This window comes from Carassius auratus, unplaced genomic scaffold (assembly GCF_003368295.1).
Source record: "Carassius auratus strain Wakin unplaced genomic scaffold, ASM336829v1 scaf_tig00214183_4049273_7079891, whole genome shotgun sequence".
NCBI lineage: Eukaryota > Metazoa > Chordata > Actinopteri > Cypriniformes > Cyprinidae > Carassius > Carassius auratus.
In genome coordinates, this window is record NW_020527547.1 from 2,356,252 (window position 1) to 2,376,508 (window position 20,257).

Consider the following 20,257-nt stretch of genomic DNA (forward strand, 5'->3'; position numbering starts at 1 on the left):
AAATGAAGGTAGTGGAAATACTACAAAGTAAACTTTGAAAGTCTTTGTAATACTAAAATGGTTGCAAGGAACTTTTTTATATATTATAAGACTGTATGCGTTTACTCCACTGAACTGGACAATACATTCATGTTTATGAGTCTGTGGTGGATATGGCAATGCTAGAGCATCGGGCATCAAGCATTCAAGTCATTCTGTGAAAATTACTGCTCCAGAGAAGCTTGCATCAGGTCATCATCATGCCCCTTTTAGCCAGCTCTTTTAGTGTCTGGAGAAGTGATACATCTTTCTAAAGGGCAGGAGCAAGAGTGTGTACTGTTCACAGGGAAATAAATGAAGGTAAGTAATCGGGCTAAAGAAAAGTACTGTCAATTAGGTGGCAAGATATAGCAAGAGAACAAAAGACAGGACTACAAAACAAAGATATAGTTTAGTTTTTAGCACCGTTACATGCAGACCACTCAGACTGGAAATGCCGAAAATGATTGTAAGGAAATACACAACATGAAGTAGATATTTTTTTTAAAAAGCATTTCACTAAAATCTTTTTTTTTTTTTTGCAAAAATGAGAACATACAACTTCATTTACAATAATTATGAATGTATCAGTTGTATTTTACCTTAATAAGCACCAGTCTTATTTTCCTTTATTACAAAATTACTACTACTACTAAAAAAAAAAAAAAAAATAATTCTGTTGCTTAGAAACACACTGCCTGATATACAAAACATTGATCCATATACAAAGAATTTACAATGGACACACAGAGCATCAAAATGTCTTTTTCGGTGTTGGTAGCCATGGTATCAACACATCTTTATAAGAAAGAACATATACATACTCAACTATCTGCAGTAGTCTTTTTTCATTTTTATTTTCTTTATTTTAGTTGCAAATCTGCTAATATGCATAAAAAGGCTGACAACCACATAATTTGTTAAGCAATGTTCATTCAACAAGAAATACGTGATACTGACCATTTGAATCTAACCATATCATGCCAACAAATGAAAAGTGAGCCTGCTATTTATTTTCATTCCAATTAGTGTGCCTTTAGCTTCAACAGTAGGGGCACTTTATCCCTAAATACCATACTTTCACATATTCACATTTTTGTTCACAAAAAAACTACTGTTTTAATTACTTTGAACAAAACTGAAAATCATTAACAACATTCTTTGTCTCAGAATATATTTGGTAATTTTATTGATTCTCATTTGCTACATAACTGTATAAAATGTAATATATGTGACCCTGGACCATTTTGAAAATGAGATTTATACATAATCTGAAAGCTGAATTAATAAACTTCACATTGATGTATGCTTCATTATGATCAAACAATATTTGGCCAAGATACAACAATTGTTGAAGATCTTGAATCTGAGGTTGCAAAAAATCTAAATACTGAGAAAATCACCTTTGAAGTTGTCCAAATGAAGTTCTTAGCAATGCATATTACTCATCAAAAAATAAGATTTTGAAATATTTATGGTAGGAAATTTACAAAATATCTTCATGGAACATGATCTTTACTAATAATTATCCTAATAATTTTTGGCATAAAATAAAAATCGAAAATTTTTACCCATACAATGTTTTTCTGGCTATTGCAAAAAATAAATACCAGCAACTTAAGATTGGTTTTGTGGTCCAGGGTCACACACACGCATGCGCACACACACACACACACACACACACACACACATATATATATATGTTAGGTCAGTGTAGTGCAAAATTTACTTTATCTGCTGAGTCAAGGATCAGTCAAATTTCCTGGAGCATAGTGAACCATGGATGTTTAGAAAAGTGCCGTGGTGATCTTGAAAAATAAAACAAAATGCGCATGTTACCCTGGTGTGCCTTTAACTCCATTGTACTCTAACATTGTGGTTGTTCGTTTACTGTAAATGGTGAGTGATCTACTATAAAAGAGTGTGTGTTACTCCACCCTTGTACATATTGGTGTCTTTCACATTGTTATTGGTTCCTGCCGGTGAATGTTTGCTCTTTATGGCTTCAGTGTTGTACCTGGAACTTTCAGTGAACAGTGCTCTTGGGGTGCAGAGAGCACGGAGAATCTGTTTGTACTCTTGCCTGAAGTTCTGGTTAAGCAACCCATAGACAACAGCATTCAGACAGCTGTTGAAATATGCCATGAAGTAGCTGGTAACAAACAGCCACTCTGGGACATTCGGTGCCACTCTTGCTGGGTTAACCGCCACGGCGAGCCCAATCAAGTTCAGGGGTGCCCAGCACACGGCGAACAGCACAAACACCACAAACATCGTCAAGAAATTCCTCAGGTCGGCCGCTCTGACTTTTGGATTGGGGCGGACACGACTTTTGACCCTAATCACCAATGTCCATATGCGCAAGTAGCAGAAAGAAACCACACCCAGAGGAACAAGGAAGTGAATCAGAACAACGCAGACAGTGTAAGAAGAGCTTGCTGTCTGGGTGAATGTGCAGGAGAAGACGCGTGGGTCGTATTTTAGGGAACCAACAAGGAAGTTGGGCACGGTGGCCAGAGCGGTTAGCATCCAAGTGAGCAGCAGGTACAGACAGGTGTTTCGACGAGAATACAGCCGGTCATAGCGGAAACTGTGGCAGATGTAGCAGTAACGGTTGATGGCGATTGCAGTGATGTTGAAAACCGAGCCGATCACACTCAGTCCCATAACAAACCCACTCAGCTGGCAGTGCAGGGAACCCATTGTCCAGCCATTATGGAAGATAGCGAACAAAGCCAATGGGTAGGGGTACAGTGCCACCACCAAGTCAGCGACAGAAAGACTGACCACAAAGAGGTTACCTATCAAAGAAAGAGAAATTGAGAGTGACATAACTATATCATATTCGAATATTTGCATACTTAAATATTTAGACAAATAATTGAAGTTTATAATTACATTATACCATATTGCAATTGCACATGATAACGGCAAACAGCAAAGTAAAATAAAATTCACCCAAATGAAAATTCTGTCTTCATTTACTCAAGCTTGGAAAAAAAAAAGATCATTTAAAAAGTCTTAAACATTGAGACATTTGTTTTTCCAAATTCTTCCTTTGTGTTCCATCTATAAACCATATTACAATTATACATAAGTGCTGAGCACGTAGTTCACCCAAAATGAACATTCTGTTTTTATTTACTCACACACAAAAATATATATATATATAAAAAAAATATATCAAAATATATATAATATATCCTAGACTTAAGTGCTGCTTTTGACACTGTGGACCATGCCATCCTGCTTGCTCGTTTGGAACACTGTGTAAGCATAAAAGGAAGTGCTCTTGAATGGTATAACTCTTATCTTTCAAATCGAAGTTTCAGAGTTAACATTGGTGAACACTCTTCTGAGGTAGCTGCTTTGTTGTGTGGGGTTCCCCAGGGCTCCATTTTAGCTCCTATTCTCTTTTCACTCTATATGCTCCCTTTGGGTTCTATTTTTAGAAAGCATGGTCTGTCATTTCATTGCTATGAAGACGATACTCAAATCTATTTGCCCTTAAAACAGAGTTCAAATGGATTGGAAGCACTTATGTCTTGCCTATCTGATGTGAAAGCCTGGTTGTCTTTAAATGTCTTACATTTTAATGAGAGTAAAATGGAAATAATTTTGTTTGGTCCATCAAATTATTTTACTGCGCCTAAAGTAACCCTAGGCGATAAAAATGTTTCTGTGAAGCCTTGGGTAAAAAATCTGGGTGTTATCTTCGCTGATGGTCTAAAGTTTGACAAACAGGTAAATTCAGTGGTTAAATCCTGTTTCTTTCAGCTTCGACTACTAGCAAAAGTTAAACCCATTTTATCTACTAGATATTTTGAAAAAATAATTCGTGCTTTTATTACATGTAGATTGGACTACTGCAATTCGCTGTAAGGATCAGTCAGTCAGCCCTATCTCGCTTGCAGATAGTTAAAAATGCGGCTGCTAGGCTTTTAGCGTGCTCCAAAAAATGGGAGCATATTAGACCGGTTTTACGCTCTCTACACTGGCTACCCGTGCGCTATTGAGTTAATTTAAAAGTTCCACTTTTAGTGTTTACATCATTAAATGGTCTTGCCCCTACTTATCTTTCTGAATTATTGACTGAACACCGACCCCTCTTGTCTCTCCGGTCATCCAACCAGAGATTATTATGCATCCCCAAGTCGAGGCTGAAATGTAGGGGTGACTGCGCTTTTTCGGTAGCTGCCCCTAGATAGTGGAATGCATTACCCCTTTTTATTAGATCTGCACCTTCACTGTTTTTAAATCTTTGTTGAAAACCTACCTTTTTGATTCAGCGTTTTAAAACTGAGAATTTTCTACTGTATTGTTTTATAGTATTATTATGTATTGTCTTATTGAAATGTTTTTATTGTTGTTGTTCAGCACATTGGTCAACCAGTGGTTGTGTTTAATAGTGCTATATAAATAAAATTGACATTGACTATAAACTATATGAAACTAAATTACAAGTACAGATAATTACTGGCTAACCCAAATACAACAGCTAAGAAAAATTGTCACGATCGGTGTTACAAGAAACACGGCGAGAGAACCAATTGCAGGTAAGTCATTTATTAAAGGGTAATCCAAAGGGGTAAACAGTCCAGGCAGGGTCAAAACCAGAATATCCAAACATGAAAACAAGACAAGGAGACAAGACTGAATTGACGGACATGAATAATCATAAGACATTAAACAAGGACTCCGTCACACAGACTCGGACAGACCGGGTATAAATACACAGAAGGTGATGAGGGAACTGGAGACAGGTGGGGAACAATCAATTAACTCAAACAAGGAGCAAGATGACCAAATAAGGGAACAGGAAGTTGATAAGGTGACAGACACCATGGGAAAGGAGGACACTTAGTGGAAACCCAGGGAACACAACCCAGACACTGTGACAAAAATAAGTTGGACCCTGAGACCCTTTTTGTGGTCCACAGAACAAAGAAAGTCATACAGGTTTGGTGCGCCATGGGGGTGAACAATTTATAAGAATTTTCATTCTTGGGAGAACTATTCCTTTAATTCACATAAACCCCTTGCCTGTATCCAAAATGTATCATGTGGTGTATCACACTGGCTCCACTCTCTGCTCTCTCATTGTCATATTATCTCATAGTCAGATTATGTCATTGTACATTTGCATAGAGTTAAACTCTGCTCAACTCTGTTGCATCGCCAATGGTCTCTGTTGCTCATGTCGCCTCAAATCACCAACTCTCATTGAAAATGAATGACTTCCAGTTGCTTTGTCACTACAAATCGCTGTCAGTGTGAACGGCCCTTCAGGGGACCACAAGGACTGCTGTGCACAAGATGCCTTTGCCTGTTACCATATGAGGGACAATGAGTAACCATGTCTAAACATTTACTAAACATATACTTTGACTATTGCTCTTTTTCCCCTCTCTTTTTTTCTGTAACTTTGTTTATAACTTTATTGTTATTATTATTATTATTGTATTATTGTACTTTTAATTTATTTATTACTTCCTTATTAATCCTTATTTTATTTTGCATTTGAGAATATAAGAACTAAACTGAGACTTGTTATAGCACTTATATTACACTTATAGCTTCCACTGTCTTCATCTGTAAGTCGCTTTGGATAAAAGCATCTGCTAAATGAATAAATGTAAATGTAAAATAAATAAAATTAAATTAAAAATGTATATTTAATTTAATATATTTTATTTTACATTTTAATTCTATAATTAAAAGCTAAGCAACAAAATATTTGGCACTGCAAATATACTCTAAATCAAAGTAAACTGAAACAGAGATAGAAAAGGATATTTGAATAAAAGGGAAGTATGAGTAGTAAAGTCTCTTTCACAGATATATCTTTTTTGTAATATCAGCATAGTGCACCTCTCAGACAGAGTATAAGTGCCCTTTAAAAGAGTGTTTGTGAAGGTAAGACAGAGAGTCTGGGTCAGGACTGTGTGTGGTCTGATAGAAATACAGACACAAGTATGTAATTTATAACTCGATTACGGAGGCGCTGTAAGAACTATTATCCCTGCAGACTAACATTAAGTCTCCTCACAGTGTCCACAACACTCTAAAAGATAATAAAAAAACTCACAGTCCCAGACCCCGTCTGGCTGCCTTTAAAAGCTAAGTAATTCAGCCTCATGTTCCACCTCCAGAGCAAAACAGTCAGGCAAATACATCTTCTCTAAAAATGACCTTATTGTGTCTGTGCAAAAATGCATTTCTGATTGAGCTGCCCCCTTAAACCCATTTACAAATCTTTCTCTGAATTCAAATGCAGCTCATTTCTGCAGTTTCAATTATTCTTTGGCTCTGTGCAACTCTGATCAGGGCACATTTGTTCTGCTGGCAATTTTCCATTCATAGACTCTCATTGACTGTTTCCCTTCATCACACTCCACCTTCATTTCATACCGAAGGAGCCAAAAAGATTACATGTCAGGAAAACTAAACATGCTTGCCAACTCATGAAGGTTGCATTAATGAGTAAAACGGATTCAAACAGACTTTCAAATTGCATCAGAGCTGCTGCCTTTTGTGCATGTTACACCTGACATCAGCTATGGCTTCCACTCATGTGAAGTATTATAACATTTTCAGACTGGGTCACACTTTATATACTCTGTCAGAACAAAACATACAAAGCTGTCAAGGGACAAAAGATAAAAATGACATCTTTGTACCTTACTTACCTCTATGTACCTTCAATGTACATAGTACCTCCCCAGTGACATTTCTATCTTTTTTCTGAGGGTGGGGTTAAAAACATACTCACTAATAAAACAAACACCTGATTTACATCTCTGGGATCCTGTTTATTATATGATAATTTTCTTTTTGAGGCTGAAGAACAATTTCATGGCCTGTTCCAAACAGCAGATTGTCATAAGGAGATAAACAAGATTCAGTTTCAGATTGCATCAGCCTGGTAAGCACAATTGCACACAAACACAAAATCAGATGTTAGACAGCCTTAAATCTGCACTTTTCTCATCGTGTCTCCTTTAGCATCAGAAATGATTTATCAGAGCATTTCCTTTAAATCTACAGTGGCATTTTGACTAGAGTCTCAGCCTGCCAAACATTTTGTCAACCCGAAGCCACAACTGACAGGAAGTGTGCTTTGACAAGCTCACAATATCCCGCCATGAGTCTAGCACGAGTCCAGTAACCCGAAGCATCACACACTGGACACGCTCTCTGTGCTGACATCAGAAGTGTATGCAGAAATTATAACCTTGAAATATCTGTACTTCTTATACAAATGTTGTTGTGATGACTGAGCATTGCATAATAATATCAATTGTCAAATTGTTTATATCAATATTCTGAATGCCTGAATAATTATCATAAGCTTTGACATGGAAAAACGCACCATGTTAGAAAATACACTGTAAAAACATTTTATGTAACATAAAAAGTTACATAATCTAGAGGTAAAACCAGAGATCTCATAATTTACTGTTTATTTACTCTTAATATGATGTCTTTAAAATATAATGTTTGTAACAAATATAATGTAAATACAAACCTACTTGCCCATAAAATAATTTTCAAGGTCCAATCCAAGGTTGCCATATCTATTCAGCTGAAACTCTTTTTCAGTAGTGCACTCGAATGCCTCAGTGGTCTGATTCTCTGTAGCTCATCACTGAGATCAGAGCAGAATCCTTAATCTAAGCTCAAGTCAGACCTCAGGCTCGAAAAAGCAGTTTTTGACTTTTTTCAAACAGTCACTGGAAATGGATCCTCTGGCAACAGTCAAAATGGTCAGGGAATTGCACACAGGTCACTGTGGGTGCTTCACACTGACATTTACAATGACATTTATATGGAGAATCAGTACTGTTGGCATCAGACAAAGACATTATTTCTCAGCTGAAAAGTATTTCGGATAAAAACTAAAAAAGCTATAAAAAAAAGAATCTCTTTTTTATTTTTTATCTTAATTTTTGGAGTTAAGACAGAAAAGTTGCATATTTTCATTTAAATAAAGATTTTTTTTTACATTGTCTTACTCTTGTTCCCTTTAGAAGTTGAAGTTCAGTTGGATCTGCATTGCAGTCATCTCGCAGTTGCTCGCTTCAAATCTGCATGGACCTACAAAGCTGTCAGAGGATCACCTGACCCACAGTAAAGGTACCATCAGCGTATCAAACCTTTAAAGAGCTGTATTTCAACATCTAATAACACCACAATTATGAGAGATAAGGTGCGAATACTGAACCTTTCCTTTATCACTATCTTCCAGCTTGAATGCACATGAGTCTGCTCTTGTTTTTTATTCCTCATCAAGCTTAAGGGACATAAAGACTTAAGGGACATAAAGACTTATTTTACAGAGGCTCATCATATATCATGTCTGGGAGAGAAAGTAGGAGAGCAGGAAAAAGAAAACAGATTTATTTTGTCTGCGGCTCATATCAGGACAGCTCCTGGGTAGGAAAGACTGTCTGAGGACCACTATAATCCACATAATTATCCTGTACAGGTTTAATTGGGTTCCTTACAATTTCTCATGGCAAACTCTACACAAGAACATATGTTCTACAACCCTGAATCATGGATTTAGAATCAGCATGTGTGAGTCACATGGAAGATCCGTGGGAGAACATAAAACAAATGGACCTTATTTACTGATTTTACCTCAGGGACAACCAATTTAGACCGTGCGCCCAGGGGCGCCGACCGCTTTCCTGTCTTAAACTAGCAAAAGTGGATTCAGAAATGCCCTGAGTGCGCCATGACCTTTAGACCATGCGCTTAGATCGTTAAAATAGGACCCTCTATCTACAATCTCAATTGGGAGTGTCAATTGTCCATTTGAGAGATAAGTGGCGCTAATGCACTTAAAAGTCTGTGATCCGCCGTAAAGCAAGAAAAAGAAGATAATGAAGAAGATGCGAACACGCTCAGGACAGTTCAGACATTGTGGTGAAAATCAGAGGTAAAAAACTATAAATACTGTTCAGTTTCTTTTACAGACTGATCATTTTGTGTTTTCACACATCAATGAGCCACAGGGTTTAATTTGGTTTTGTTTGTGTTTTATGACTCTCAAAGCCGTGATTCCCATCCACTGAAATGATAAGACTTATAGACAACAACGGCTTCAGTTAAAAATCTCTGTTTTTTTCTACTAAAGAAACAAAGTCACCTGCATCTTGGATGCCCTGGGGGTAAGCAGCTAAACGTCACATTTTAATTTTGGGGTGAACTATCCCTTTAATATATTGTTACTCTGCATGATTTATCAGTGCAGTGTGTTTGTCATATTTCATCAAAATATAATACCTTGCTAGTTAAGACATGCAAGGTGCAAGTTGTAATTTAATACAAAGATTTATTTGAAAAAGCATAGGCTATTTCATATCTTCAGGGTATTTGTCAGAAAAAGTATGCTATTCTGAAGTCAGCCTAAAATTTTGCTTTGTTAAACCCTAGACATAGTGATTATTTTGCGTATTGATGGCACTTCTCATGTTATTTCCTCCTTAAGATGAATTGCTTGTTTTTCTAATTTGTAAGCTGCTTTGGATGAAAGCATTAAATCATTTTTTTATTATATTAAATGTAAACAGAAATGATAAATTAATAATATTAGAGAACAGAAAAAAATGTGAAAATGATTAATTGCACATTTAGTTTCTATAGTTAACACATTAATTCATTCTATCTATGTACTGTATAATGTTAATTTGTGTGAATAACATTTACAAATGTGGGTTTAGTTTACAGACAGCTGGCCACTATCAAAAAGTAAAGCCTGATGCAGAATGGACACTCACCAAATGACAAAAGGAAATATGAATGATCAATGTTGTGATAGACCAATTATAATCAAGCATTACAGAGAGCTGTGAAATAAGTGCATTTAACTAAATTAAGACATAGGACAAAGTTATGGTGTCTTTATGTTATTTCAAATAAATGTTTTAACTTAAAAATGTGCTATTCTCTTTACTCAATTAATTGAAATACTAAATGATATACAGTGTATTGCAAATTAAAGCATTCTATACATTTTATTTTGGGGTTGATAAAGAGGGTACAGAGTTTGGAAAACACTATATGCCAATGTTAAAGAACCGCAAAATAATGTAGCATTGCCGCCTACAGAAACAAGATCAAATGAACACCTCACAACCATCTACTTTAACATTTACCTTGTGGCCAAATGATAAAACTGAGGAAGAATTCATTGAAACATATGCAGCAGATATGCAGCTTCATGTTTTTGCTCCAGATGGATACAATATTGTCATTGTCAACAGGCGATGAGATGATTTTATAAGCAGTCACAACACTGAGCGTGAAAACTCAGCAGCTCTGAGATTCTGTAGCACAAAACTGGAGAAAAAAGTCCTTGGCAAAGAGTAAACAAGGATGAATCTGGAGAGGAAACCTGAAGATGGAGGCACATAAAAGGTTTTTTCCAGGCAAGCGTCTTGTCAAAAATATACAAATTCATTCTCAATATTCACTCTGTTGCAAACAGCTAGTTGGAGGAAAGCTTGTTTTGAGCTGTCAGCATGTTCTGAGTTCCATCTAGACGTTTGGGCTTCAGAAATGCATACAGTGCAGTCTTCTTCCACTGCCAGGGAAGTCCAGAATAGATTTCACATCTTTGTTCCAACTTATGGCTCCATTAACTCACATTCTGATGAAATCTGATTATTTTACTTCCAATGTTTTCAAAATGATGTATATTGAGAGAGTTAAATGCAAATTACCTTGCATTTAGAGTTTTGAGGTACTGTAAACCGACAGCAATCTGTAAGTTAAGAAAATATGCCATAAACTAACAGTCTACAACAAATGGAAATTCATAAAAATCATACTTTAATATCATTGTGATCTCTCCTAGAAAATATCACATACTTCATCAGTACCTGAGGTGCATGATGGACTGAAGCAAGGCTGAATGTTTATGCTTATGCAACCTCACCACACAGACACGCATGCACACACGCTTCCTATTAGTCTATATAAAACACCTGTACTTAAGTTCATATAATTCTTAAAATTATGCAAAATATTTGTAATTTGCAATAGGAAGCACACACTAACATATGTAAGTGTGGCTTGATAGTGAATGATTTTTTCTGTTTTTTTTTTTTTCTGAGAGAGATGTAGCATTCAGAAAGCTAAAAGATTGGATTTGAACTTTTAATAAATCTGTTTGCGTGGGGGAAAAGAGGAAATCTGCAGTTAGCAGCTGAGTTTCAGAGGAGACAATTAAAATGCAATTACCTGTTCTTTTCCACCAGTACCTCTGTGAGTGAATTTGAGGTTATCGGTAGCTGTGAGGATGAGGCTGATCTGGCTGCACTGTCTGTGCTGTCATAAATGTATTTAATGGATAGTCTGGCTCTGCTCGTCTTTGCTGGAATTAGCTTATATTAAAATGCATTTACCAGCTTATTTTAGTACACAGATCACAGTCTCTTATAACTCTGCAAACCTCATCTTTATTTCTCACACTGATGTCCAGGAATATACGTGTGGACTATAAAATGTGTCATCCATCACCTGTTGAATTATTGGATTATAAAATTCATGAGATAGCGGTGAGATATCACCACCAACACTGCTCTGAACACGCACGTACACATAACCCCAGCACCTTTCACAAGCACTAGGGGTATGTAAACACACAGACCTATGTTCCCTTCTACATCCCAGTAGCATAATAAAACATCTGAGTGGAAGCACAGAGAGAGAAAGAGAGAGCGAGAGAAAAAGACGTGAAGGACAAGTGAAGGTTAATGCAATACAGGATAATACAGCAATCAATATAGCAATCTCTTTTTAAGTAGGGATTAAAGTGTGTTACACTACAACAATTGGATTTCTTTCTTTTTTTAAAATACTAATATTTTTAAATAAATCAATTCCAATTTAAATAAATTGCTAATTATTTTGATAAAAAAATCTTCTTAAAATTATATTTATTTAAAATATATGAAATGGGAAGAATATTTAAGCTGTGTACGAATTGTAGGAGTTGCGTGAGCATGATCAGTATTTTAGATCATGAGTGTGTCATGTTTATCTTTGACAAAAAAAATTATCAATGAAAATAATGCTTTAGTACAATAAAAGGTAGATAGCAAGAGAAACATAGAACAGATAAACAGAGAGAATCATGTAAAAGCATGTTACTTTTCAAAGGGTAACACTACTACATAATTAGTTTCTTTATGAGGAGTATTATTTTAGTATCATTGAGATATTTTGATAGTTTTTATTAATATAATTCCACTTTCACTTATATTCAGTTTTAATGTTATTTAAAGTTTTGTTTTTGTATTTTTTTTTAATTATTATTATTACTATTTTTCTGTCTACATTGTTTTTATTATCACTCCCAAAAACCAGTTAAGAGGTTGTTAGAGGCCATTGTATGTATCCACATTTTAAAGCATTGTGTGTGGGACTGTTTATGCATATGCATGAAAAAGAAAGAATGGGAGTATTTCCCCCTTCATTTCCATAAGTACTTAATGCTGAATTATTCCTGTACACCAGCCAGTCATATAAAACAGCCAACCATCCCAAGAGCTCTGCCAACAGACAGATCAAACCCACTCCAGCTGAAAACATCTTCATACTGCAATACGCAAATGACCATTTTTCTTCTATTATTGCAGTTTTGCTGTGGTGAGATATTCTACTGCTGCTGAGTGTCCAGTGAGAGTGTGATGTCAAGTGCAGCAGTCAGACTGTTGGCTGCAGCTCAAGCAAGAAAACATGATCATTGCCTTCAAAGACTTTCACAATCACTGTAACACTCCATCTCAACACTTTCTCATCTGCACACATGCATTCCAGTCTAATTCAAACCCATTCAGGACAGAAATGACCATATAAGAGCATTAACATGCCTCAGTGTGAACTGGAGACACATTTAATAATGCTGACACTAGATTTGTGTGTGTTTGTGCATATTATGTGAGGCAATGGTGCATTGACTGAGTGTGTGTTGTCATAGACTGAGGTGCCATTAATAGAATTTATGATGCATGTCAAAGTCAAAATCGTAACTATTTTTCACATTTTCTGCAGAAGTGCAAAAGTTGCTGCCAGGATGCCAAGGAGTTGTGGTGGCTGTCATAATGCTGCTATGAAGCTGCCCCGGTGTTCTCTTCAACAAGCTGCACAAATTGAGGTATAAATCATGTTTATAGGAAAATGACACACCTGAACAAGCCACTCATGTTCAGCAGTACTTAAATTACAGACAGGTGTGATGGTGCAGGTCGGACCTGAAGTCTACAGCCCTTTAGGAGTACAACTGGCTGCCCTTGACTGAAGTTAAGGGTTGTTCGAATACCTATAACTTTCCTTATAAGCAATAGTACGCTTGCCTTAGCAAGAGTAGAGAATATATATACTGTCATGTCGTTCTTTACTCACCATATGTGAGTATTACTACACTGAGAGTAGTTTTCATTGCCTCTCCACTGAAAGCCATCTGCTCATCAGCAGCCCTGAGTGTGTGCCAATGCCAAGACAAGCACTACTGCTATTTCAGGTGAGGCATAATGGATGAACTGCAGTGTGCTGGTGCTGCTAATGGAGACACCGTAATGCAAAAGGGAAAATGTTCAAACAGTGAAAATGTAAAGGCCACCCCATCAGAAGTGTATTTGAAACTTAAAAGCTCAGTAATTGTTTTCATCAATGATGCATTCAATTGATCAAACATGACAGTAAAGACAGTAAAGTAACATTGCTACTTTTTACTGTATTTTTGTTCAAATAAATGCAGCCTTGGTGAGCATAAGAATGCCCCCCCCCCAAAAACAGTAACAATTTTACCAATTTAAAAATGTTGAGATGTAAAGAACTTTTGTAAATTCCAATGGTTTCCTGCCTTTCTCCACTTGTCTTGTGCTCAAAGGCATTAAAGCCCATAAATAGAAACAAAAAAAAGCAAGCAAGCACCAAAACTGCACAAGCAGATCGTGTGCCACTCTTTTCTACAGCATTCTCTCCATCATGCACAGGTTTTTACAGAGTTATCCAGAATCTAACATTCTAAATTATCCCTATATTGATCCCTATTGTGATCATCACAGAACTTCACAAAGACAAAGAGCTTTTTCTGTAAAGAGCTCCCAACTCAATGTTACCAACTAAAATTAAAAGCAGAACAGCGTTTTGCAATGATGGTCAAGTGCTGTTTTAAAATAAATCAGAGCTGTACGTATGTTTAACAAATTATAATGATTTTTTTTTTTTCTAATATGTTGCCATTGTTGAGAGTACCTCTAAAACTGGCAATCAATTTATTATTATTGTTATTATTATTAATATTGTATTTTATTTTTTCTATTTAGTATTTTTTTTTTTTTTTTTTTGTTGAGAAAAGCCTTTATAGGGCCTTTATGCTATACTCTCTATAATGCATATTTTTCAGCTTCTTCTGGCTGAAATCATAATTTTTGTTCCGTTCCTATCTAAGTAAACCAATGAATAAATAAATATATTACAGTCTTACTGACACATCCTTACACTGATCATGTGTGTAGTGTGTGTGTGTGTGTGTGTGTGTGTGTAAGCTTAGTATCTGGTGTTTGTCCATCGCTGTCAGGAAATGGATGTCTCTGGGCAATACTGGATCTTCATTCTTTTTGCAAACATACAGGGTTGCACATTTACTCAAGTAGCTCATGGCTCAGGGCACTCTGGGAAAACACCGCATGATCTGAAGCAGCGACATTTCATCACACTACCAAAGCAGCTACAGAGATCAGAACGGTCTGATGACAGGAACATGCAAAGAGAACAACACTGCCCACACTGAAGCAATTTTTTTTTCATTATGATTGATGCGTTTTTCATAATTCCCTTTCTGTGGAGCCCAATATGGACAATTAACCACTGTTTTCAAATCATGAGAAATTCTCTTCTCCCAGAGGACTTTAAACACATGTAAACAGCACACTGTACTCTTCAAAATAAAAGTTCTAAAAGAGGGTTTTCCAAGTGACACAACATAAGAACCATTTTTGGTTGCTTAAAGAACCTTTGGGTTAATAATTAAAATATTTTTTTCTAAGTGTGAAGAACCCTTTTCCACTACAAACTTATAGGCAATGGGAAGTTTACATGGATGTTAAAGGTCCCGTTCTTCGTGATCCCCTTGTTTTAAACTTTAGTTAGTGTGTAATGTTGTCGTTAGAGTATAAATAATATCTGTAAAATTCTAAAGCTCAAAGTCCAATGCCAAGCGAGATATTTTATTTAACAGAATTCGCCTACAAAAAACGACCCGTTTGGACTACATTCCTCTAGTTCCTGCAGTAATGACATCACTAAAACAGTTTTTTGACTAACCTCTGCCCACATGAATACACAAAAAGGGGGTGTGGCCTTGTTGCGCTCCAACGGAGAAGAGGAAGAGCTGCATTTGTGTTCGTCGCCATGTCGTTGAAACGCTGTTATTTTCATCTCAGAGTCCAATCACCTTTGTTTGGGCTTCCCAGGGAAGCTGTACATGGAGATTAATGGTTACAATTTATGTTTAACTCGGTTCCCGAAAATTATAATCCACATGTAAAACTATGTGCAGCAAATTTTGCTGAGGACAGTGAGCTTCCTCAATCTCAATCAGGTTAATGCTGTATTCGCACAAAGTTTATTCTTGAAAGATGGAGCAGTTCCCTCTTTGTCTGGAGAAGGCGTTGTTTATGGACCACAACCGGTAAGTGTATTTTATTATTTAAGTTGGTGCGTTTAACAGTTTCTGTAACTTATTACACAAAGGGCAACGCTGTTTAGCTTTGTTAACTAGATGTTAGGGCTGTGAAAAAAAATCGAATGCGATTTTCATGTGAATCTCGTCAGTAAAAACGCTCCTGTGATCTCCAGCACGTGCTTTCTTTTACTGTCTGTGGTTCAGATCAGGATTGCTGGGTTTTCAAAACAAATCCTGCCCACTTGCTTCTCAAAACTAGTCCAATCACGTTTCCAGGAGGGCCGCATGCTCTAAGCTGCTGTCGAATCACTACACAGGAACCGCTGGCACAATCAGAACTCGTTACGTATTTCTGAAGGAGGGACTTCATAGAACAAGGAAGTCATCAGCTCGTTTTTATAACAGTGAAAATAGCGGTATACAGATAGGTGAATTGTGTGAAAAATACTGTGTTTTTTTACACACAAAACGTGAACACGTTATATTGCACACTGTAAACACAATCAAAGCTTCAAAAAAGCGCAAAAAACAGGACCTTTAAAGGTTTTCTTGGAACCATAGATGCCAGTAAAGAAACCTTTAAGAGTGTGTCTGATGACGGCACTTCAGCTCTAATGGAATCTTTTCGATTTCTGTCTGCCCTGCTCAGATCATGGTCGTTCTCACCTACTACAGCCTGATCATGTGAAGTAACAATGAACTTGTATAGCACTGAAATTGATAGAGATATCTACCCCTTGCAGGAAGAGATCTGCTCTTTTGCTCTCACCTGTATAAGATTACATACAATAAAAGAAAGCAGACAACGTAGCAAGCAACAGATCCTTTAGCAGATGTACAAAGGTCAGAAAGTCTGAGAAGACACTAACAGTTTAGGATGCAAAATCTAACTGACAAAATCTGATTGGCAAAAAAAAGTTGTAAAATTAAATAAGAAAGATTACAGATGTATCTCAATAAATTAGAATGTCATGGAAAAGTTCCTTTATTTCAGTAATTCAACTCAAATTGTGAAACTTGTGTATTAATTAACTTCACAAACTCAAGTAGTTTAAGTCTGTTTCTTTTAATTCTGATGATTTTGGAACACATTTAACAAAAACCCACCAATTCACGATCTCAACAAATTAGAATACTGTACTTCCTAAGACCAATTAAAAAAAACACTTTTAGTGAATTGCTGGCCTTCTGGAAAGTATGTTCATTTACTGTACATGTACTCAATACTTGGTAGGGGCTCCTTTTGCTTTAATTACTTCATCAATTTGGCGTGGCATGGAGGTGATTGACAATACTCTTGACAATACCCCACAAATTATCTATGGGGTTCAGGTCTGGTGAGTTTTCTGGACAGTCAAGCACACCAACACCATGGTCATTTAACCAACTTTTGCCATTTTTGGCAGTGTGGGTAGGTGCCAAATCCTGCTGGAAAATGAAATCAGCATCTTCAAAAAGCTGGTCAGCAGAAGGAAGCATGAAATGCTCCAAAATTTCTTGGTAAACAGGTGCAGTGACATTGGTTTGGAAACTTCCTATTCCTACTTTATTCCTTGACAAGTCTGTGTGTGATGGCTGTTGATGCCTTGACATAGCCTCAGTCCATTCCTTGTAAAGTTCCCAAAATCAGCAGTCTTCCCCATGATTGTGCAGCTTAGTGAACCAAACGGTTTTTAAGGCTCAGGAAACCTTTGCAGGTGTTTTGAGTTGATTCGCTGATTGGCATGTCACCATATTCTAATTTGTTGCGATCGTGAATTGGTGGCTTTTTTGTTAAATGTGAGCCAAAATCATCACAATTAAAAGAACCAAAGTTTCACAATTTGAGTTGAATTACTGAAATAAATGAACTTTTCCACGACATTCTAATTTATTGAGATGCACCTGTATATACAATTTCTAGTCAAATAATAAAATTTGAGACAATGACCGTATCAACTCCACTACACAAACGTTCAGATTTTCCACGACTGCCGCAAAGATGTTCACTGGAATATTTTCAAATATGCTGGTATATCCTTTATAATTTGCAATTAAATCTATTAAATTAGAAAAATGCTAAATATTTTTCACTATAGATTTTTGAGCATAACTGCATGTGTGAGAGTTGGTAAGAATGTGTGTGTGTTTTATATTCTTGCAGCCCTATAACAGTCTCACATATCTTATTGTTTGTTCATTGCACTGCCTGCTGTATGAAGCTCTGTAAAATGAGTTGTTTGCTGACGTGCTTCTGATGAAGTGATCCTGCCTTGGGTTACATTTTCCTGACTTTTTTGCAAAACAGAAACATGAAAAATCACTATGTCATTCAACATCTTGTGTTTTGTTGCACAAAAAAAAAAAAAAGACATGTTTTGCTGGTGTCTCTTTTAATTCTGAGGGAAAAGGTGCATCAAAACCTACAGAGAGAAAAGCATGTAGCTGATATAATGTGAATGAAATTCTGCGTATTATGATGAATCCTCTACCAACAAATAAAAAATGGTTCATGCCACACTGACACCAGCAGCTGGAAACAACTTAATCTAACAAGAAAATACAATGCTGCGTTAACTTTAATAAATTTAGATGCTTTTTAGCTATACACTTTACTCTGCAAATTATTTAATTTCTCATCTAAAACATGAATGTCATCTATACAAGCTACACAAAAGACGTATGATATTAGCCTGACATTACAGTTTCTGTGTCTTTTCACACCTGCATTCCTGAGTTTCTTGTTCCTGTACACGGATAGGATAACCAGTAGATTTCCAACGATATCAGCCACGGTGGTGAAGATCAGCACGCCGGCGAGGGTGGCCGCTACCCCGGGAGACGTGCTCCTGGCAGGGAGGCAGTTGTTTCCACGGGAGACACTATCCAGACAGCTGAAGTTCGCCTTCATTAATGCCATTCTTAGGAACCAGCGTAACGCCACATTTAAGTTTTTATTTTATTTGATCCATTCTTCAAAGGAAAAAATCAAAGTTGGCACAAAGAACTATTCACCTTCCCAAAAATATAACCAATCCATTTCACTTATAAAATGTTAACGAGCACCTAAAAATCTACTGCAATGTTTAAAAGCCGTTTTCATATAACTTCCATCGCACAATAGCTTTCACAGAAGAATCCCTTCGAATTTCCCAGTAGCTTCCATTTAATTCAAATGCATGTTTGGTAGTCGGTGCATTGTCGGACCAACAGTTATCTCGATTGTCACCTCGGATCACACTGACTTACACCCACTCCGGGTTGTTGCTCAGACGCCACACACACATCACGGCACAGACATCAGCGGAGGTCTGCGTCGCATCCCTGGCGCCCGGAGCCTCTCGAGCTCTCTTTGCAGCGATTAGCGTAACCAGTTTGGGGATTCAATTTAGTCCACAGCCTCTGCGAACTGTTAAAACTGAGTCTGTGGAGGTATGGGGATAGTGATATCCATAATTATAATAAGCTACATGTATATTTAATGATGTATATTAAATAAATATATAATTATATTATAATATTTAAAATGTTTAGGTAACCAGAAAAGTTAGCGAATCGAACTGGTTTGTCTCGTGAAACCCAAATCCTTTGGTGTTAAAATGAAATTGAGCACTTTATTTTAACTGTGGTAAGTAAACCTATAAAGTATATTTTTAATGTTAATAAAATTTACAATTAATTTCAGTTCATGTCTCAGAATTTGTATTTTTTGTTTGTAATTTCACAGCTGTAATACCATAAAATGTTACTGAATTTGGAAAGCTCTGCTTTTTATCGCGAATTTGCCGAATCTGATGAAGTAATGATAGAGAAGGGGAAGGTAGCATGGACATATAAATATTTATATGTATTTATCAGGCGGCAAGGAAGTTGACCGGAAGTTGAAGTCGGCCGGGTGCCACCATCTAGTAGCAGAACTTCACTTGCGTTAGCATTTGTCCGACACAGGACGACACATTTGGCTATGCAACGACGCATAATGGCGGCCGAAGCGTAACGATGCGTAGCCTCGGGGACGCGTATGCGTACAGATGCGTTGACTATGAAACGGCCCTAACGATGGCAGTTTGCACGCACAGTTACTAAAAGATTTACATCTGTCAGACAGGTTGCTGACGTCATCAAGCTTAAGCCCCTTTCACACTGCCATTCCGGCAAATACAGGGGTAAAGTGTTCCTGCAATTGTTCCCTGGTCGCTAGATTTTGCACTTTCACACTGCCAGTGATGACCCGGGATATGTGCGTGCTTTCACACACAACCCTTGAAGATCCCGTAACGACACGTGAAATCAGCGCGAAACGTGTAATGTACGAGTGGACAACGCTAGGCACGTTATACTTTCACTGAAGCAAGCAAATGATCTCGGTGTCAGCGCGAAAAGTGAGGAACTAACTGATCTCTGCTTCATTACAGTTTGCACATGTGTTTCGTCGTGAACGTTGATCTTCCTCCAAAACAGCCGGTAAAAGAGTTGCGCGATAACGCGCGTCATCACTTCCACACAGAATTAGATCTGGCTTTTGTTCACACAGCGCTCGTCCCGGGTCGAACCCCG

General features: G+C 37.0%; 1 protein-coding gene across 1 annotated transcript; it reads right to left on the reverse strand.

Moving 5' to 3' along the window:
• Positions 1-1,708: 1,708 nt before the first annotated feature.
• On the reverse strand, positions 1,709-18,898 carry LOC113091363 (melatonin receptor type 1B-like). Its single transcript, XM_026256839.1, has 2 exons — positions 18,425-18,898; positions 1,709-2,819 (listed from the first exon to the last, which is right to left on the reverse strand). Exons 1-2 carry the CDS (start codon positions 18,618-18,620, stop codon positions 1,930-1,932), a joined length of 1,086 nt encoding a protein of 361 aa, XP_026112624.1. The 5' UTR covers positions 18,621-18,898; the 3' UTR covers positions 1,709-1,929.
• Between the last annotated feature and the right edge of the window lie 1,359 nt (positions 18,899-20,257).